Below are 23,023 nucleotides of genomic sequence, written 5' to 3'. Positions count from 1 at the left end.
CTTTCTTTCTTTCTTTTTGTAGATTCTTTCTTTCTTTCTTTTTGTAGATTCTTTCTTTCTTTCTTTCTTTTTTCTTTCTTTCTTTCTTTCTTTCTTTCTTTTTGTAGATTCTTTCTTTCTTTCTTTCTTTCTTTCTTTCTTTCTTTCTTTCTTTCTTTCTTTCTTTCTTTCTTTCTTTCTTTCTTTCTTTCTTTCTTTCTTTTTCTTTCTTTCTTTCTTTCTTTCTTTCTTTCTTTCTTTCTCAGCACACTTCCCATAACATTGTTTTTAATTATTCAGTTCACACCCCCTTCATCTTTTTTATACATCTTTATTAAATGATATATATTTAAGGTATAAAAACACACATTATATATACACACATGACTCTGGACACTAAAATGTTCCACATTCACATTATATTTATAAAACACATCATTCTTAATTCTACATCTTTTAGAGTCCCTATGTGCAGAGTACACAGTTTACACCAACACTGTACATTCATATTAACATAAACATCATATAAATAAAAACAAAGATGAATATAAAAAAATGCATTTTACGATAAAGGCAGTAAGTGACACAGAAAAAAAGCCCAAAATGAATCCCGAGAATCATTTTCAGATACGTCCACAAATCTGTGAAATTTCATTGAGAATTCACATGAAAATTCATTGTCATTGTTGATGTGATTTATTAATATTGTATGTGTTAATGATTATTTTAAAATATACAGTTTTAATGTAATATTTGTGTAATTTTAGTATTTTATGTTGTAGAGCTGCAGATGTATGTATATTACACATTATTTGGACAAAATATTGGATATTGGCACTATATATGTATACACTATATTGCCAAAAGTTTTGGGGCACCTTTCCTGCTGTATGTGGTTCTTTTCCAAACTGTTACCACAAATCTGGAGGCACTCAATTGTTCAGGATGTCTTTAGATGGCGCTCTAATAAAATTTTAGATTCACTTGAACTTGGAAACCCAAACCTGTTCCAGCATGACGATGCCCCTGTACACAAAGTGAGCTCCTTGAAGATCTGGTTTACATGCTTTGGAGAGGAAGATCTTGCTGCTATAGAGCTCTGATCTCCTCCCTACTGAACACCTTTGGGATGAATGTAAATGCTGACTGCACCCGAGGTCTCTTTACTTACATCAGTACCTCCCTTTCATAACACCCCTGTGGCTGATGAACACAAATATCCATAAGCACACTCCAAAATCTAGTGGAACATCTTCCCAGAAGAGTGAAGGGAATTAGAAGAGCAAATTGGGGCTAAATGTGGAATGCGATGCCCAAAAATCACGTACCGTACTTATGACCAGGTGACCCAATACTTTTGGCAATATAGAGAAGAAATATCCCAATATATCATGTTGCTTACAGTATTGCAAAATATTGTATCGCAAGTCCTGTATAGTATCGCCAGATTCCTGCCGATAGACCGCACTACAATTGTACCGGACGTCTTTATCCCTTTACCTTTTTCCCTTCACTTGAACTAGGAGACCCCATCCTGTTCCAGCATGACAATACCCCTGTACACAAAGCCAGCTCCATGGCTTGGAGTGGAAGATTTAGAGCTATAAAGCTAGAAACCCTTTTAAAGAGGATGGATTTGAGATCGATTTTTCATGCTGACTGCACCCCCAGGCCTCGTCACCACACCTACACCATTACCTTACTTAACTGTGGATGAATGAGCACATCTTCCTAGATGGGTGGAGGTTATTATTAACAAGATACAGGGATACCATGTGATATGGGACATTCCAGAAGCACACAGCAATCTTATGGTAGGGTGTCCACAAACTTTGGTTGATACAGTGTATTTACAATGTCGGTTAAAAAGGGGTGTTCTCACGAAGGAGAAGTGTGTGTGTGTGTGTCTGTGTAGACAAGAAATATGGAAAAACAAAGACACAAAGATTATCCATCAGTTATGACCCTGTTCTAAGTCTGAACAAAGCATAGGACATCATAGGACTCCTCATATCCACTTGTCAGTTCGTGATTGCAATAACGTACACGTTCATGCATTTACATTTTTACAGTGTTGTGTTGAAAAATCGTTCACACGTGGCATTAAGATGTACACACGCAGTGCATGGTGAGATGCAGGGGCTTGGGGTCTGGGGCCGGACATGCTGCTCTCTTGTTTAAGCTGGTGAAGGAGACCAAAGCTTGTGTGGAGTCACAGGACTGCTTTTCGGCGTCGTCCGATTGGAGTGAGGCCAAACTCAGGTGCTGGGTCCTCCACAGCGTCACCTGGGTCCGCCTGAGCAAGAGGCCCAGGTCCTCTTTGAAATGGGGGTTGAAGAGGGCATAAAGCAAGGGGTTGAGGCAAGCGGGTAAGGGCACAACCACCAACAGCACCGATTTGACCACGTCCGGACCCACGGCCGAGATTTTCAGCAGGGCAGAAAACGACAGGAATGCTACCGGGAAGTAGAGGACGCAGTTGGCAAACAGAAGCCAGGCCACGTGGCGGATCATGGAGCAGTCCCAGAGCTTGTCGTGCTCCCCTTTATCCAAGCTACAGTACAGACACGTGTAGGTGACGGTCATGACCAGGTAGCAGAAAGAGTTGAGCAGGACTTGAACCACGGTCAAACCCAAACCGGCATGTTCTCCAGAAGGGACAGGAAGGCAGAGTGATGATATACCGTACTCGGCAATGTGCAGGAGAGGTACCGAGGTTATTGCTAATCCCAGGACGAAGCAAAGTGGCACGGCTAGCTTAACCAGCGCCTTCGATGCTCCGCAATCCAACGCCGCTTTGCCGTTATGCACAGAGAAGCTTCTTTCCACAGCAGCCATGGTCAAGAGAAAAATGCCAGTTTCCGACGCAAAGACCGACACAAAGCCGGTAAGTTTACAGCTCGCACTGCGTTCCCAGTTAGCGCCGTACGTAGCAAAGCTGCCAAAGGTGAGCAGGTCGACAAGGGCCATCACTCCACTGCACAGTCCGGTCATTCCGTTAACCAGCGCTAGCAAACCCACCAAGAGCTTCACAGGAGACAAAAATGTCGGTGAGAGAAAGACGGATACCATCACCATGACGTTGCCAAACAGGGACACGACGGCGATAATCCAAACTCCGCAGCGGACCAGCCAGCTCTCAAACAGATACCGACATGGCTGGAACGGACCTGGACACAAAGAGAAAACATGACGAGAAAAAGATAAAAACTAAAGATGCCATTATGAAGAGAGGTTCTGATAGTACCTGGGGCAGGGGAGCACTGGATTGAGTGATGAGACGATGTGTCATCTTCAGGGTCTGGAAAAAGGTCCTCAAATTCATGGTCTCCTTTTGAGGAAAAAAACTGATTTATTATTCTTTAGTTTCTTTGCTTTCCATGTTTATTCAATGATATGAAGTAATACGAGAAAAGTCTAGATTTCTATGGCATATAATGCTAATGCTAAGCGGACGGAGTGGTATTAGCAAACGTGGTCATTAGTAGTGGGTATGAGGGGTCGTGAATTTAACCATATCTAATAAGAAATCTGGTCTCTAATGCAACAGTTTCTGAGCTTCTTCTTCTTCTTTCGGCTTCTCCCATTAGGGGTCACCACAGCGGATCATCCATCTCCATACCCCCTGTCCTCTACATCTGCCTCTTTCACCCCAAATGTGTCTCCATCTTTAGCATTCTCCTACTGATATACCCCATGTCCCTCCCATGTCCAAACCATCTCAATCACGCCTCCCTCACCTTGTCTCCAAAATGTCCTACATGCACTGTCCCTCTAATAAACTCGTTTCTGATCCTGTCCATCATCGTCACTCCCAATGAAAACCTCATTATCTTTAGCTCTGCTACCTCCAGCTCCACCTCCTGTCTTTTACTTAATGCCACTGTTTGTAATCCATACAACATCTCAGGTCTCACCACAGTCCTATAAACTTTCCCTTTCACTCTCACAGATACTCTTCTATCACAAATCACTCCTGCCACTCTTCTCCACCCACTCCACTCTGCCTGCACTCTTTTCTTCACTTCCCTAACACACTCTCCATTACTTTGCACTGTTGACACCAGGTACCTGAACTCCTCCACCTTCTCCACCTCTTCTCCCTGCAACCGCACCCCTCCACTGCCCTCCCTCTCACTCACACACATGTACTCTGTCTTACTCATGCTGACTTTCAGTAGGAAATAGCTTCGTAACGAAGCTATTTGAACAACATTTTTATTGTTTTTTTAACAATGGACATTGTCCCACTGTCCCACTGTCTGGCTGTTCATTGTTCACTCTATTTAAATGGGCTACTAATGACTCCACTACATTATTCTCACTGTGTAGATTGATTTTTTTCATTGTGTGTGTGTGTGTGTGTGTGTGTGTGTGTGTGTGTGTGTGTGTGTGTGTGTGTGTGTGTGTGTGAGTAAGGATTTTGTTACTGTTTGTGTACGTAAAATAAGTATTCTTTCATTGAGTGTGTGTGTGTGTGTGTGTGTGTGTGTGTGTGTGTGTGTGTGTGTGTGTGTGTGTATGTGTGTATTTATTAAGGGTTTTTCACTGTGTACGTGTATGTGTGTTTCTTGAACAAGACTTTTCTCCCTGTATGTGTGCATAATGCAAGGGTTCTCTTATTGTGTGTGTGTGTGTGTGTGTGTGTGTGTGTGTGTGTGTGTGTGTTACTCTTACTATGAGGCAAGGAACTCAATCTACCAGCTGAATTGCAAAACAAAAGTAAACCTCAAGGGAAATTTGGGAACATGGAAAGTGCCAGAAACCAACACCAGCAGTAACCATAGTATACCAAATAAACACCAAAAATGGTTCAAACAGAAACATGGGTGTAAAAGAAAAAGATAGACGGAGACACCTGGGTTGAAGACAACGCCACCTTTCCTTCCCATTTCACTGCCGCTGCTGTTCTTGTCTTTCTCCCAACCGGCCGCATTCTTCTCACAGTCCAGGAAAGCACAGCACTGGAACGCAGAAGGCATCTCCATGACCCTAGTTAAGTCCAACATAGATCATGAGTTAAAGGAACATCTGTCAATTAAGTTGCATCAGAATCTGCACTTTCAAGTTGCGAGCAATATCCAAATTCCCTTCAAAATGAACATCAAGACATTGTTTTGTTTTTTTTACCTTAGTCTGGGGAATCTCTCTACCGAAATGAGCTCCTGGAGGTTTGCATTCCCAGCCAGTTTCAGGTGAGTCAACGCATTCATCTCGACCACCGGCAGAGACGATAGGTGATTGGACGTCAGGTCACTGGAAACACATATGAACAGTCGGTACATATATCACAGGATGAATTACAGAAATTCTTTAGAAGTTCATCTGAGTATTCAGGAGTGCTATCAAAAATTCATGGTGTCTGTGGAGGTCCTTCAGTGGCGTCCTGCCTGAACCAATCCACCTCTTATTACCATCCAGAACAGAGCGCTACATTGCAGACAGGAATCTCAAACAGTGAGAATGAACACCAATCAGCAGCATAAAATGATCCAAATCCACATACAAACTGATACGAAATCACATACAATGATCCAAAACCACATACAAAATGATCCAAATTCAAATACAATGATCCAAATCCACATATAAGATTATCCAAAACCATATATAAAATGACCCGAATCTATACAAAATGCTCCGAATCCACATATAAAATGATCCAAATCTACATGTAAAATGATCCAAATTCACATAAAATGATTCAAATCTACATATTAAATTATCAAAATGCACATAAAATGACCCAAATCCACATATAAAATGATCCGAATCAACATATATAATGATCCAAATCCACATAAAATGACCCGAATCCACATATAAAATGATCCGAATGCACACAAAATAATCCAAATCCACTTATAAAATGCTTTAGCTGCCACAGAGTCTTAGTTTTGAGACGTCTCATGATCTAAAACCTCATAACGCCACAATAGAAACTCTAGGAACCTGAAAGATTTTGAGATACGGCTTCCTAACAAGCTGAGCAAAGCAAAGGTTCACACCATTAGAGCACAAGTTGTTGTTGTTGTTGTTGTCTCAGAATCCATACTTTATATGGGAATGTTATCCAAATAATATCCAAATCCACATTTTTTTATATTTTTCAGTTCATGACTGAATGGTATTGTCATCAATAAAGGGGTGTGTGTGTGTGTGTGTGTGTGTGTGTGTGTGTGTGTGTGTGTGCGTGTGTGTGTGTGTGTGTGTGTGTGTTTACTGGAACTCACAGTTTGGTGAGAGCTGGCAGCTCTGAGAACGAAAGCGGGTCCACAGTGCACAGCTTATTCCAGGCCAAGCCTCTATAACAAAAAAAAAATATATATTAAGACTTTTCTTTTACATTTCTATTGATGGACACATATAAGATTCGTCCACTTATTAAAAAAAACGATCTGTCTTTTCAAATTTCATCATGTACATCATATTCATAGACTTGTACAAAACACGGGATGTGTGTATTCTCTAATCCTTCCTGCAGGAGCAACAACATTCCTTTAGCCTGCCTAAACCTTTTTTCACATTCATCCACAATACTTTCAATCACTAAAGCTCTGATCAAGGGTCAAACCCAAGACCTGAACATTATAAAACTATTTCAGCAGAGGTAGTGTGTGGCCTTCAGTGGTGTCCTACCTGAATCGATCCACCTTTTAATAGCATCATGACATCACAGTTATAAAAAGCATGAATATTATTGAGAAGTGCAGTATAACTGAGCGCTGCATCACAGACAGGAATCTCATACACCGAAATTAAATACCATAAAACAGGAAAATCTCCTGTCACTGGAGCTACAGCTGCACAACCTTAAAATTGTGTATTTTTGTTCCAACCTAATCGATTTCTTCTCCTCCATCAGCCGTAGTGGAACGTCAAACCAGATATTAAATCCGTACGAATATATATGAGCTCGCGCAGTTTGCTACAGATGCGGGTTGGGAGCTCTGACTAGAGCGCTCTCTGACCGTCCAATCAAAGGATGTGAAAAGGCAGACATCCTCGGATGCCCTCTAGGGGGCCTCGGAGTGTCTTAATCGCAGTCTGATTGGTAAGTCTCCGAAGTAACATGAATTTGAAGCTAAAAAGAGCAACAGGTGATGTGGCGGCTGAAATCCGATTGGCTGGAAACTCTAACATCGAATTACGCTCAGCAGCGCACCCAAGAGAAACGCTATGAAATTAAATAATATCTGAAATAATTTTAATGCATATTCATGGACAAAACTATATTCAAACCCAAATCAGTGATTCTTATAGAGTTCAGGCCAGCAAAGAAAGGCCTTGCTGGCCCTGATGGCGTGCCACACAAAATATAGACCTCTCATACATACTTACATGGACTTGAGTAAAGGTAGACCTCGAAACGTATCTGCTCGCAGCTCATGGATCTGGTTATGATGGAGATCGCTATCAAAGACAAACACGGATTATTGATAGTGCACTTCAGGTCATTATATCAACTAGACGTGAAAAAAAAACGTCTGACTTTCATTCATACACACATCTTTTGAATCTTTTTGCAGCCTTGCAGACTGGGCAGGGATTGGATCCGATTGTAGGAAAGATCTCTAGAAAGAAAATAATAGTTACACTATAACCCTTGAAATATTGTTAACCCATTCTGAATGTTGTAGTAGATCTAAGAAGGGATGATTGGATATGATTTGGAAGACGACTCACAGCATCTGAAGGTCGGGAAGCTGCTCGCACACCTCGCTAGGCAGAGATGTGATTCTCGCACCCGTGATAGCGCTGAACACAGAGACAAGCACCTCGTTTCATTCCGATTACATGGTTTCAGAAAGCAAGCAGGTCAGGAAAAAGCAGTGTGGATGCCAAATAGAGAAAAATCATTTCTGATTCTACAAGTTCGCTAGAAAATCAGACCGGGTATCGATCTATGGAAAGCTGATATGAAAAGTATTCAGCGATCAGTGTTTTAATGCTTCATTGCATTATTTAATCATAATATATATCATAATATATTAATATACAAATTCACAATATATTTATATACAAATTTAGGCCATCAATCTACACCCAGTAATCTATAATAATAATTGGAAATTTTTGTATTTTATTTTTTAAACAAAAAAAAGTCAAAAGTGAAAATCTTTCATTTTGTATATTCTATTTCCATTTGTATCTTTTTTCTATTTCATCCTTCTGATTTTTGTTGTATTATTTTTTATTAATTGTATTTTATTTATATATTACTTTTTCATTTATGTATTTTGCTTGATATTTATTAATTTATTAATTAATTAACGTATTTATTTATTTATTTATTTATTTATTTATTTATTTATTTATGCCACAAATCAGTCATACAGTTGTGTATGTGACAAAGACAAATTCAATTTGAGATATCCCTAAATTCAATACTTTGCAGCAGCTATTGTCTGAAGCTCCACACACCTGGATATGGAAATTTCTCCCATTTTTCACGCCAGATCCTCTCAAACTCATTCAGACTAAATAGAGTATCTGTGACCTGCCATCTTCGGATCTCTACTCAGACCGCAGACGTTTTACAGAGTAGAAAAGCCTATGATTTGCTGAACCACTCAAGGACATTCGAAGACTTGTCCTAAAGCCACTCCAGCATTGTCTTGACTGTAATCTTTGGGTTACTGTGACGCTAAAAGATGAACCGTCACTCAGTGTTTTTACAATAGAAAAGATTTTCTTTAAGGACTTTTCAGTATTTGTTTGAATTCATCCATCAATTTTGATCTCTTTCACTCCATCCCTGTTGCTGAAAAGCATCCTTGTATCACAACGCTTCCACCACCATGCTTCACCATACACATATAAGCCAGTTGTTTTTTTTCCAGTGTAAGTTTTCATGTTCAACCCAAAACGTTTAATGAATTATGCATATGCTCACATTTCCTTAAGTCTAGGAGATGAAGTGAATTCCAGGTATGTTCCTTCTAACTCCTCGGGCATCAAAGGCTAATGAATGTAGTATCTATTGGAGTATTTTGTGTAACTGATTTATCCTGGTTAGGGATGCAGTGATTTCAGAGTCCATCCCAGGAAAACTGGACATGGTCAACTTTATGGATGGATGTTTTGGAACTCCAGACTTTTTCAGCCATTTGTGTTTCTTCCTCAAACTGTTCCCACAAATTGAATCGGACGTCGTTGGATACTGATGCATTACATTTCCGCTTCACTCGAACTACGATCCCCAAACCTGTTCCAGCATGACAATGCCCCTGTGCACAAAATTAGCTTCATGAAGATCTGGTTCATATGGTTTAAAGTGGAAGACCAAAAGTTATTGAACACCTTTAGGATGTATTGAAACCCTGTGTGAATGAATAAGCACAAATCTCCACAAGAACACTCCACAATCTTGTGGAACATCTTCCCAGAAAAGTGGAAGTTATTCTAGCGCCACATAAAAGAAAAAGCACATACCAATTTTACGGTCAGTTGTCTACAAATGATGGCCAATGTAGTGTATACTTGCTTCCTAGTTCTTAGTCATAGCCTAGTTTCATGTTTAATTTGGATTTAATAATGAACGCTTTACTTGTGATTGCATCCAAACTAAACACATTGCGACTAATATTATATTTCCAGCAAATCGGATTGTTCAGAAATGTCCGTATTTTTGAGGTACCGCAAAAGAAGTTAAACAGTAAACTGTAAACTATCCAAAAAAAAATAATGGTTTCAGACAGCAGTGGAAACTCACAGCCTCTCCAGGCTATGTGTGCCTGTGAGATCTGGGAACTGCGTGATATCCGCTGCTCCATTTAATGACCTAAAGGCAACAAAAAGGGGAAAAGTCGGTGGAGAAGTCATTGCTGAAATTTTATTATGAAGACAAATCATTTAAAAAAAGGGTCAATTGATTTTAATTGTAGCTTCACTCACAGTGTTCTGAGCTCTGGCAAGTGCTGGAAAGCGGACTGACCGACAAATTGAATGGGGTTGTCGTAGAAGAATCTGTCAGGAAAAAAAAAAAATATATATATATATATATATATATATAATAAAAACATATATAAATATATAGAGCATCTTATATAGTCACAATACTATAGAAATAAAACTTGGAAATGTTTTAGAGTAGTCAATGTGCAGCTTGTATAGCAGTACAGATTTACTGTCCTCTGAAAAGAACTCAACATCCATTATTGTTCAAATACAGTGGGTACGGAAAGTATTCAGACCCCCTTAAATTTTTCACTTTTTGTTATATTGCAGCCATTTGCTAAAATCATTTAAGTTCATTTCTTTTTCCTCATGAATGTACACATAGCACCCCATACTGACAGAAAAACACAGAATTGTTGACCTTTTTGCAGATTTATTAAAAAAGAAAAACTGAAATATCACATGGTCCTAAGTATTCAGACCCTTTGCTGTGACACTCATATATTTAACTCAGGTGCTCTCCATTTCTTCTGATCATCCTTGAGATGGTTCTACACCTTCATTTGAGTCCAGAAATTTTTAATTATACTGATTGGACTTGATTAGGAAAGCCACACACCTGTTTATATTAGACCTTACAGATCACAATGCATGTCAGAGCAAATGAGAATCATTAAGGTCAAAGGAACTGCCTGAAGAGCTCAGAGACAGAATTGTGGCAAGGCACAGATCTGGCCAAGGTTCCAAAAAATTTTTTGCTGCACTTAAGGTTCCTAAGAGCACAGTGGCCTCCATAATCCTCAAATGGAAGACGTTTGGGACGACCAGAACCATTCCTATAGCTGGCCGACCGGCCAAACTGAGCTATCGGGGGAGAAGAGCCTTGGTGAGAGAGGTAAAGAAGAACCCAAAGATCACTGTGGCTGAGCTCCAGAGATGCAGTCGGGAGATGGGAGAAAGTTGTAGAAAGTCAACCATCACTGCAGCCCTTCACCAGTGGGGCTTTATAGCAGAGTGGCCCGACGGAAGCCTCTCCTCAGTGCAGGACACATGAAAACCCGCATGGAGTTCTCCAAGATGGTGAGAAATAAGATTCTCTGGTCTGATGAGACCAAGATAGAACTTTTTGGCCTTAATTCTAAGCGGTATGTGTGGAGAAAACCAGGCACTGCTCATCACCTGTCCAGTACAGCCTCAACAATGAAGCATGGTGGTGGCAGCATCATGCTGTGGGGGTGTTTTTCAGCTGCAGGGACAGGACGACTGGTTGCAATCAAGGGAAAGATGAATGCGGCCAAGCACAGGGATATCCTGGACGAAAACCTTCTCCAGAGTGCTTTGGACCTCAGACTGGGCTGAAGGTTTACCTTCCAACAAGACAATGACCCTAAGCACACAGCTAAAATAACGATGGAGTGGCTTCACAACAACTCCGTGACTGTTCTTGAATGGCCCAGCCAGAGCAATGACTTAAACCCAATTGAGCATCTCTGGAGAGACCTAAAAATAGCTGTCCACCAACGTTTACCATTCAACCTGACAGAACTGGAGGGGACCTGCAAGGAGGAATGGCAGAGGATCCCTGAATCCAGGTGTGAAAAACGTGTTGCATCCTTCCCAAAAAGACTCATGGCTGTATTAGATCAAAAGGGGGCTTCTACTAAATACTGAGCAAAGGGTCTGAATACTTAGGACCATGTGATATTTCAGTTTTTCTTTTTTAATAAATCTGCAACAGTGTCAACAATTCTGTGTTTTTCTGTCAATATAGGGTGCTATGTGTACATTCATGAGGAAAAGAAATGAACTTAAATGATTTTAGCAAATGGCTGCAAAATAAAAAAGAGTGAAAAATTTAAGGGGGTCTGAATACTTTCCGTACCCACTGTAGCTCGCAACAAAAGTGAGTCCAAGTGATAACGGCTGTAAGGCGTATATGTCCTATTCATCATGTTCATTTTTTTATTTGCTTGACAGGCCCATACAAATTTGTGTATCTTGTATTAGAGCAGTTAAATTTGGGTGCTTTGAGTACAATCCTCTCATACTGACCACTGGATCAGCACTGGTTCAACTCGGCAACTCATGGTGAAGAGGATTTGAGAATTTGAATTGTTGCTCCCCACAAAGATGCCAAGGCTATAAGATCAGTAACACCCTGAAACTGAGTTACAGTACAGTAGCCAGAGTCATACAGAGGTTTTCCAAAACGGTTTCCACTCGGAACAGACCTTGCAAGGGTCCATCACGTGTATTCTTCATGCAAAAAAGTCGGTTTGCAGGCCGTCGCCCCAGAAGGAGCCTCTTCTGAAGCTGCTCACAAGAAAACTTGCAAACAGTTTGCTGAAGACGACCTGACCAAGACCATGAATTACTGAAACCATGTCCTGTGGTCTTATGAGGCTAAGATAAACTTGTTTGGCTCAGATGGTATTCAGCATGTGTGGTGACGCCCTGGTGAGGGGAACCAAGAAAATTGTGTCTTGGGGCTGTATGAATGCTGCTGCTACTGTGGAGCTGCGGTTCATTGGGGGAAACATGGATTCCAACATATACTGTGACATTCTGAAGCCCCTCCCTTTAGAAACTGGGCTGAAAAGCAGTTTTCCAACATAATAACAAACCCAAACACATTGTATTGTTTAAAGATAGAAACAAAGAAACAAAGAAAGAAGGAAAGAACACCCAATATTTTATTCACTGCTAATACTTGTGTTTGTTAATAACCTGGAAATTCTGTGGCCAAACATTTTAAAATACCCATCGTCCAAGAATGATGTCAGCGTTAAATTATTTATTGGTATTGCAATGGATAAATAGCATAAAGGATCACCTAGTGCATAAAGACCTACATTGTTAAGAGGGAAGGGTTTCCGATGAAGGCCTGCTCAGGGATGGACTTGATGTTGTTGTTGTGAAAGCCCCTGCAAACAAAAGAGTAAACATGTAGACCTGGTGAAACTAATGAAAAAAACAGGCACTTACAGGGCATACTTACAACTCCTTTAAGGTCCTCAAGGTCCTGATAGCAACGGGGAACTCCTCCAGACTGTTGTAGTTTAAATCCCTGTCGATACAGCACATAGATTTGGATCGCAAATTGTGCTTTTGTGCAAGAGGCTGATTTCATACCTGACTTCAAGCTATAGTGGAGAAGTAGAGGTTAAAACAAAAAGACTGTCCAATGATAAGGGTTGTTCACCACGTTTGTAAAGAGTGGTTATCAGTACTAGGGGTTTCTGTAGACTTCCATTTAGCTGTCAGAAAAACTTCCAATCAGAACTTTGTCACTGTATGAGGAGATCAGAAGTTTTTGGGACATTCCATTTGGTCTATTGCTGATGTTCAGACTATGTAAAAATGCACACTAATGAGCTCCATGAGTATTCCAGCATTTTAGAGCACAGTATTGTTGTTTTGTTAGCCTTAATCCAGCACTGCGCAAAATATTTATTGTAGCTGTAGTATGAATCGCAAGCTCTCTGCTTTCAAACCCCAAACTTTTCTTGTTACTTACGGTGACAAAAGGCAGGGGGGCAAGTGGGTCACTGACAATAAACTACCTATAAACCAACTCATTATCCAGGGTCAGAACCAAGAACTGTAATGCCAGATGCGCACTGTGCGATTTTCATAGTCCTTTGTGATTGTTGCTTGTCAGACTGCTCAAACATGATCCCCATGTCACACTGTAGGATCTCAGGTATCAAAATGTCAGACTGTACAACAGTCAAAAATGACCCACACAAGAAAAAGACAAAAAAAGCTAGAAAAATTATTATTTGACAGAATACTGATTGGAAAATAAAGTTTTAAGTCATGATAAAGTAATGGGGAAATCATTGGAAGTGGGATAATTTGGCCAGGAAGTGGTAGCTTGGGGGTTAAGACATTCTAATCGGAAGTTACAAATTCCAGCTCCACCAAGTCACCACTGCTGGGCCCTTGAGCAAAGCCCTTAACCCACAACTGCTCTATTGTATGAGATGACTGTAACTCATTCTGGATAAGGGCGTCTGCCAGATACCAGAAATGTAAATGGAAAAGGCTCCAAAAATTCCAGGTTTGCAATCCCCCCCAAAGACTTAATCTACTGAAGCTGAAACGTTATCTTGTAAATCAGAGAATCAGAAACCAGGAAACGTTTGCTGCATGTTAATGAGAGGTCAACTCACAAAGTCTCCAGGCTCCGTAGTCCATCAAAGCTCTGTTTTCCCAGTGACAGCACTCTGTTGTTATTGAGATGCCTGCAGTGAGACAGACAGAGAGAACAATCAGATACACTCACCCCTCTGAATGAAAGAGAGAAAAATAAATAAATAACTTCTTCTACACGTCCTTTATTGTGCCTGGTGTCACCCTGAACTGCAAAGTAGACTATAAAAAAACCCTGGGCCCAGTTTTTTATTCAGTTTTGTGCGACCGTTTTTTTCTACACGCTGTTTTTCTTGTCCTACAAAAGTTGTCAGTTGTGTTTCTTCATGTTTGGACATATGTTCAGCGAAGAAACAAAAACTTTGTAAGAACTTACAGAACCACCAGATTTGAAAGATTGGCAAATGCTCGGTCCGGGATGTGAGTGATGTTGTTGAGGGCGAAGGTCATCGCCTGCAGGGAGGAAAGCGTACGCAGGGCATTGACTGGTACTTCGGTCAGAGCGTTGTCATCCAGCCACAAGTGGCGCAAGGAGGACAGGCCATCGAAACAGCCTTGCGGTACTGTGGAGATGTGGTTGGCATCTAATCGTCTAGTGGAAAGAAAATGAAAGTCAATATCTCTGCTTTAACATGCCTTTTGTTCAATAATGAAGCCGTCCGAGGTGAGCATATCAGTGCCCATGGCAATGGAGTTCATTGCCTATTGTTTTCTCTGTGACAACTGTACCAAGAGCTCTTTCTGAGGGGTCCTCAGCTCTTGAGCTACTCTCATCAATAAACTTATGACTCTCTGATCAGAAATCTCACAAGGACTTTCCACTTGTGGATAATCGTCCCAGGAATAATTAGGAGTTCCTAAAACTGAACGTTTCGTAAGACCTCCTTGCATCGAACCATCATGAGATGTTTGTAAAAGGTTTGCATTGCCTTAGTGTTTATTTTTTCCTGTGTCATTCCATGAGGTGGTAGCTCATTGTTTAAGACTCGGTTACTGATAGAAAGGTCAGGGGTTCAAGCACTGGTATAGCTAAACTGCCACCTTTGGCGTCCTTGAGCAAGACCCCTAACCCCCTATGCTCCAGGGGCATTGTAACATGCCAGAACCTGCGTTTTGATTCCAGCTACCTAACATCGCTAAAATATGCAAACAATAAATTTCCCTATGCTGTAAAGTACATGTGATGAGTATGAAGCTGTTTTCTATCTTTTTTATTAAATATAACAGTCGTTTAAATTGGATTGTAACAATAATATTTATCTATTTAAGTTAATACCAATATGTGGTCAAAATAGCATTGACATTTACAGCATTTAGCAGATGCCCTTATCCAAGGTGGCTTACATTTATCTTATTTATACAACTTAGCAGTTGAGGCTTAAGGACCTTGCCCAAGAGCCCACAAGAGGAGCTTGGTGGTGCTAAGATTTGAACCAAGGATGTTCCAATGAGATGTCCAACATCTTATTTACTGCTCTGGTAGGAGGTGGTAGGTGCCAGTAGTTAAGGCAATAGACTTTGAATTGGAATGGCACAGGTTCAAATCCCACCACCACTAAGCTGCCACTGCTGGACCCTTGAGCAAGGCCCTTAAACGTTCTCTGCTCAAATGCTTTAAATGTAAAATCTACCAGTTCCATTTGGTTACCTGAAAACAAGGATACTTTGCGACTGGTATCCTTTTCATTTATGGCAGTTGGCAGACGATACACTTTATCTTGCTAGGACAAGTTACTGTAGTCTTTACTTTAGTCCTTAGCTCTGCATTCTGTCACGTAGATCTATGTTGTTTGATGTAGCTCTATGTAGCTCTGATGTAGCTCTATGTTGTTTATGTAGTTCTGGGGAAACAGTTTAGTTCACTGTGTACTGTGTCAGCTATATATGGGTAAAATGAAAATAAAAGCCTCTTGACTTGACTTGAAATACAACAATAGACGGACATTGTAAGGAAGCACTGTATTGAAGACTTTCACTCAGCAACCCGATAGCTTATCTCCACTCCACGACTGCGACTCACCCTACTCGCCTCATTTTGACCACTAAGACAAAAAAGGCTAAAGAAAAGGAAGCATTTTGTCTTGTCCCTGACAACTATTAACAAAAATACCCAAAGAGACAACACGCCCAAACAAAGACCACCCTGTTCCCTTCGCCAGGCAGAGCGCTGTACAGAACAGCGCTTATGGATTACCATGAACTCGGGGCAGACAAGTTTGCACGCATTCGAGACCGAAGAAGCTGATGAGAGTGCGATAAAGCAAGCAGATGGGTTCTGGCACAAATGCATTGAAAGATCTTCATTCAGCCTCCGTCCTGTACTAACCTTTCTCCGTCTTTTCTTTTTGTTTAAACTGATCAAAGTTGAGGCCTCATGAGGACTGAATTCATTTGATCGAAGTCTAAGGGTCCGCTCTTTTGTAGCACTCTCTCCTAAGTCCCCATTAAAGCCTTCTGTTTCATATGATAATGAATGGAGCCTTGGCACTGGGAGGGGGGTCAATGTGTAACCAAAACAAGAACCAAAAGAGAGAAAAGAACGAGTGTGTCTGAAAGACATTAAGCCATATGTGATGTGTGACCTTATGTACTCACAATGAATGAAGGTTCTGCAAGCTCTTAAAGGCCTCCCGGGGGACCTCCTGAAGCTGGTTGTTTTGGAGCATTCTGTGTGGGAATGTGTGAGGGTAGGCAAAAAAAAAAAAAAAAAAAGAGAGAGAGAGACAGACAGAGCACAAGAGAGAGAGCATCAAGGTCCAAAGAAGGTTGAAGAAAAGAACAGTAAAATTAAACCAGCCAAAGGAAGACACCAATTAAGATCATTCTAGAAGATACCAGGGTTAGACTCAGGATTTTGTCAGCACATCCTATTGGCCATGTTTTTTTATAACATTGTAGTGCTCCCTGTTTCAGTCTAGAGGTTTCTTTCTAGACTTAATGAAACTAAATATCATATATAAAGATATAGATCCAGGAGTTTTGAACCAGGAGTTGGTCATGTGGTCACAACAGGAGGTAAATTAAGCTGTGTATTGGTGGCTCTGTAGTTAAAGCTCTGAGTTACTGACCAGAATGGCAGAAGTTCAAACTTCAATATTGCCTATCTACCACTTTCAGGCCCTTGAGCAAAGCCATTGAACACCTTTGGAATGAATTGGAAGGCCTCCTTACCTCACCTACATCACTACCTGACCTTACTAACACCCTTGTGGCTGATAAACACAAAAATCCATAAGCACAATCCAAAATCTAGTAGAACATCTTCCCAATAGAGCTCAAAAAGACACACTATACATTTGACCAGGTGTCTGCAAACAAAGAGTAACAGAGTCTATTCACATCAACTGAGTTGATTAAGCAAAGAGTCTTGTGACAAAACTAATAATAGGAACATCATAGCCATAATAATTCATAGTTCTTTGTATACTTCAGTACATTTGAAGGCAAATAGTTTTGTAGATTCGCTCAAGTGAAAGTTTAAATAGAGCAATTTTTAACTGAAGTAATATTTTACCGAGTAGATCTCTTCTTTAAGTATATAGTTTGTGTACTTTGTCCACCACTGGAATTTTTCGAAAATAATTTGAAATAACTGACGCTTATAACAAGCTGTATTGTAAGCTGTTTCTTAGACCGTCTCTTAAAACGAAGCAGTTAAACTTCATACAGTTACAGTTAGCATCATGTGCTACGGTCAGCTGAGAATCTTTGGTCATGCTCACTGTCAGCATGTCGGACAAGAAGAATAGACAGCATACATAGAAATGCTCCTGATTCTAATCTGTAAAACGGTGATGCATTGGGGTCCAAATACTAAATGCAAAATGCTAGTTTCTTTTGCTAGAAGCAAATTTTCGGGGCACTTAATATTGATCCACTGATCCAACGGCTTAACACACAGGCAAGCATAAGAAGAAGAAGAATGCTATATGGCTCACTCACAGTGTTTTGAGTTTGACAAGGCCATCGAATGCTCCGTTAGGGATGTCCGTCAAATCGTTTCCCGCTAGTCGCCTGTGAAAAGAGGAGATCAGTCTAAAGGTTTCATCTATGTTTACAGGTTTTTGATGGTGATGTCGGCTTCAATACTGTAATACTTATACTTCAAGGCTTTTCTCTTTTCCCGCATCAAGGTGGTGGAATGAACTTCCCCTATACAGTATGTCTTCAAGTGACAGTTGTACTGTAGTTAACTACAGTACAATAGTTAATGTAGATTCAAACTTAATGGGCTTGTTCAGTCTGAACATTTTATGTATGTAGAATTGAGGCCACATTTTTGACAAAAATCTAGAGACACATAGTCTTCATGGTTTTTGAGGGACACATGCATGGTCCTTAGTTTCTATGCGACAAACTAGGTAACGTAACGGTATTTAGAATAACGACAGTAAAGACTACAGGAGAAAAACAAGATATTTGTAGCAACATTTTTACTACGCTGCGATTAAATCCTGCCTGTCTTTTTGATAGGGTTAAAAGTTTCACTGTATATCAATGCGTCATCAAAAGACCGATGATCGCTCTTATTTTTGACACTTGTTAGAGAACGATTTTCTACACGCTAGTATCCTGTTTCACCTCTCGGGATCGACTTCGCTCCCGCCAACGTGCGCCGATGTTAAATTCCGCGGCGTCTCAAGAAACACGACAAGAGGGAGGCCAAAGGTCTGCGTGTACCCTGTATACCAAAGGGTCCGCATTCTAACAGACCCGTGCCATTTGTTGCACAGAGATGTTGTAGCTTGTCCGTTTGCAGGGGCATCGGTGCAGGGAAAGAAACATGATAATGAATAAGGGCATCCGTCCAGATGCTGCTAACAGATTGGAAAAGCGCTTCTCGGCTTGTTTCGGGGGGCTTCCGAGAAATTGGTCAGCTTGTACGCAGAAGTGGGCAGTTTGCCCTGGACAAACACGAGAGCACAGACACTACACCTGAGCAAACACGCATGGGAGAATTTGTTTTCCGTAATAAATTGTTGCTACCTGTTCGTTCTAGCTGGTGGCTCAGACCGAAGGTTGAAAAAGGGTACAGTAGGGACAAAGACGGTATTACGGCTATCAAATGGATAATTCTGTGAACCAGCCCAAAAACATTTGTGCATTGTAGTCTGGTGGTCTAGTAGTTAGGCTTTGGTGCTCTCATCGCTCACACCGTGGCCCGGGTTCGATTCCCGGTCAGGGAACCGAACCCAGCCATTAGGGTTGCGCAAGCCAGTGCACTCTTAGTGCCGGTCCCAAGCCCGGATAAATGGGTAGGGTTGCGTTGGGAAGGGCATCCAGCATAAAAACATGTGCCAAATTGGACATGCGGATCACGAATACGGATGATCCGCTGTGGCGACCCCTAATGGGAGAAGCCGAAAGAAAGTTTTTAATCTAGACATATCGCATTTGTTCCTATTATTGTAATGACAGACTTATTGTCATTCATTTATTGGCACTTGATAAATTGAAATCTATGTTGTTAGCACCATTCAGACGGCGATTTGGTCATTCTGAGGCCCACTAGCGAATGTACGATAACGTCAGCATTTTTATGTCCTTTGATTTGACGGTCAGAGAGCGTACTAGTCAGAGCTTGCAAACTGCATCTGTAGCAAACTGCACGAGCTCAAATATAATAGTGTGGATTTAATATCTGTTTTGTTTGTTTCATTTCACAACAGCTGACAAAGGAAACTGATTTGGTTTCACACTTACGAGGACATTTACAAGAAGGATTTTTCAAGAAATCTTGTATCTCCTTATTTCCAATTTCACTTCCCGAGTTCTTTCTTCCCTAGACTCTTGTGAAAACCAAAAGATGAGTGTGTGGTTGAGGATATTTAGAATATACTTACAGCTCCTCCAGGAAGTGAAGTGTGGTGAAAGCGTTGCTGGGCAGATGACTTATATTGTTCATGCTCAGATCGCTACAAGGGGATAAAGGAATATTAAATCAGTCAGTTTAGATCGAATATCCATTTCTTGGCAAGTAAAAGCAAATGAAGGTACATATTTTAGCCACAGGACTAGTATATGTATCACATGATCAGAATCCAAACTCGTATGGCCAACAAGCAGCGTTGCCATTAATCCCTGAATAGAAAGAAATTTTTTTTTCCATTTACAGAATTCTTCACATCACAATACGGATTAGAAAAAGGGAATCTTCACAGCCAAAGTGGCGTGTAAGGGGATTCCCGGTGAAAGAAGCCTTCTAAGAAAACTTGATTGACTCTAATCAACAATGCGGCAGCTGCATAATTAGGCTTAATGCGAGGCCGAGGGAGCTTGGAGAAAGTCCGGCAAGAGTAAAAGAAGGCAATTTCATAGCTTAATGTCTTTCCCAAGGGTCTAAAGTATCCAGGCTGCAGGAGGCAGGGAGGGTGAAATAAATTACAGGGCAGCTGACGTGCATAGAGGCAGGGATACCTTTTCAAAAGAAGAAAAGAAGTGGACGGTCACTCTCGTCCCTTGTCTCTCGCTTATTGAGCTCTGCTGCCCGAAGACTGTCTTGTCCCCCGAACAAACTGTACAAAAGGAGGCCTTTCTGCCAGGTGGCTTACTGTGTCTAGGTGAAGTTGTAGGATACCTATCAATCTTATCAGATGGATAAAATTGTTAGGTAGCACGCAGTTTCGTAACTCTATCGGCCTCATTCCTTTGGACCCATCATGAATAGCCTGCTGGTTTGTGGAGTCACGGTGTCTGCGAAGGTACACAAAGCGAGCAGAGGAACAGATAGCCGCTTTGTTTGTTTACCGCGGCCGCTCCAATTAAATGCATAGCCGAAAGGAGCTCCTTGGCCTGGATGAGGAAAATAAAGAGGCTTCCAGTCGGGCTTCACGACAAATGTGAGACTTTCGTCTGTCAAAACTGCATCTCAAGTTCATTCTGTAAAATGCCAAGGGGCTGAAAAAGACGGTCTGATCAATGGCACAAGAATCAGTGTTCGATTACACAAATGTAAATCTGGCTCGCTAGAGGCGGATCAGGTTTCCACGAGGAGTCTCGGAACGGAGAGAACACCTGCTGGGATTCAGGTTGATGCCACAGTGAATAAACATCTGGCACCATCCTTTAACATTAGACAACATGGCAGCAAATTTCTGCCAGAAGTTTTCTCTAAAACGTAACCAGAGTACTGTTAGATTTCATGAGAATTTCTGGGCAGCAGTATGGTTGATGATGGTCTGATCAGAAGATTAATGGTTCTAATCCCAGTGAATCAGTGTCGGGTTCTCGAGCAAGGTTTGGCTGGTTCTGTATCCTCAATCAGTTAAAACCAACCACATGTTTAGGGTAAACCAGATGAATTCCTGTAAAGGAAGTAGTGCTAACAGAAATACCAAAATGTTGAGCAGTCCAATATGGAAATGTTAAAAAAAATATTTACACAAAAAGTTTAATCAAAAGTATGTGGACACCCGACTGTCATGCCCCCCACTTGCCCCTTTCCAAACTATCGGCATTAATACAGATATTTTTGCTGCTATAATAAGCTCCACTCTTCTGGGAATTTGTTCGGATAAAAAGCTCATGCTAAAACTAACTGAAAGACCCTATGAATTACATCGGGTTTTTGATTGGCTTACAGGTAAATTGGTGTAAAGCGATAATTGGTGTGTAGCGCTAAAGCTAACTAACATGTTTAAAAACAATTAACATATATATATATATATTGACGTAAGTAAAGAGTGAAATTAAATAATTTGTCCTTTTGTCCTCTCTAATAGCAATGTGGGGTAAACTTTGATGTGTATATTATTGATAATTAAATAGTTTAAAGACTTACACATATAAATGGTATAAAGCTTTACACACACACACACACACACACACACACACACACACACACACACACACACACACACACACACACACACATATATATATATATATATATATATATATGGTATAAAGCCTTAAATATTTATGTATACAGATAGATAGATAGATAGATAGATAGATAGATAGATAGATAGATAGATAGATAGATAGATAGATAGATAGATAGATAGATAGATAGATAGATAGATAGATAGATAGATAGATAGATAGAAAAATGTGTAAGGCTTTATACTATTTATATCTATGTGTAAGGCTTTACATATGTGTAGATAGATAGATAGATAGATAGATAGATAGATAGATAGATAGATAGATAGATAGATAGATAGATAGATAGATAGATAGATAGATAGATAGAAAAATGTGTAAGGCTTTATACTATTTATATCTATGTGTAAGGCTTTACATATGTGTAGATAGATAGATAGATAGATAGATAGATAGATAGATAGATAGATAGATAGATAGATAGATAGATAGATAGATAGATAGATAGATAGATAGATAGATAGATACAAAAATGTGTAAGGCTTTATACTATTTATATCTATGTGTAAGGCTTTACATATGTGTAGATAGATAGATAGATAGATAGATAGATAGATAGATAGATAGATAGATAGATAGATAGATAGATAGATAGATAGATAGATAGATAGATAGATAGATAGATAGATAGATAGATAGATAGATAGATAGATAGATTTATTCGTTCCATTTAAATTTACAGCTACCAGCAGTATCCACACACATAGGCAATAAGGCATGCAATAAATAATACTTTATAGATATAATGTAATGAAGCCTTATACCTGTAGATATAAGAGGTCTAAAGGTACTTACAGGTAAGTGGTGTACGCGCTGAGGGACTCCGGGAGTGAGATGAGTCCTCGGTCCGAGCAGTCCACTCTCATATACACCCCGTCCTGCTCGCAGGTACATCGGACCGGACAGCCGCTCATTAGCGCGCGCGACCCACAGAACCACAGGAGGAGCACCACCAGCCCGGGCATTAAACGCGCACGCGGCATCATGACTACGCACGTGGAAGTGTGTGTATGGATGTTTGTTGGCAATCGTGCGCGCGCATCGGAGACGCAGGTAACCGTGCTGCTATTTATCCGGGGTGTCCCGACTTGTGACGTCAATTCGT

At 40.6% G+C, this 23,023-nt stretch overlaps 1 protein-coding gene across 1 annotated transcript; it reads right to left on the bottom strand.

The window, feature by feature from the left end:
• Positions 1–296: 296 nt before the first annotated feature.
• LOC310719064 (leucine-rich repeat-containing G-protein coupled receptor 5-like) lies at positions 297–22,942 on the bottom strand. The gene is made up of 18 exons (XM_083528378.1): positions 22,714–22,942; positions 19,878–19,949; positions 17,977–18,048; positions 16,630–16,701; positions 14,411–14,626; positions 14,055–14,126; positions 12,878–12,946; positions 12,732–12,803; positions 9,877–9,948; positions 9,695–9,763; positions 7,666–7,737; positions 7,488–7,553; positions 7,321–7,392; positions 6,213–6,284; positions 5,110–5,235; positions 4,838–4,971; positions 3,227–3,310; positions 297–3,149 (listed from the first exon to the last, which is right to left on the bottom strand). The coding sequence occupies exons 1-18, from the start codon at positions 22,902–22,904 to the stop codon at positions 2,083–2,085; spliced, it is 2,670 nt and encodes an 889-aa protein (XP_083384504.1). The 5' UTR covers positions 22,905–22,942; the 3' UTR covers positions 297–2,082.
• Between the last annotated feature and the right edge of the window lie 81 nt (positions 22,943–23,023).

Source organism: Silurus aristotelis (assembly GCF_946808225.1).
Source record: "Silurus aristotelis genome assembly, chromosome: 24".
Classification (NCBI taxonomy): Eukaryota; Metazoa; Chordata; class Actinopteri; order Siluriformes; family Siluridae; genus Silurus; species Silurus aristotelis.
Note: the sequence above shows the minus strand (reverse complement) of the source record. Positions and strands in the feature narration are given on the sequence as shown.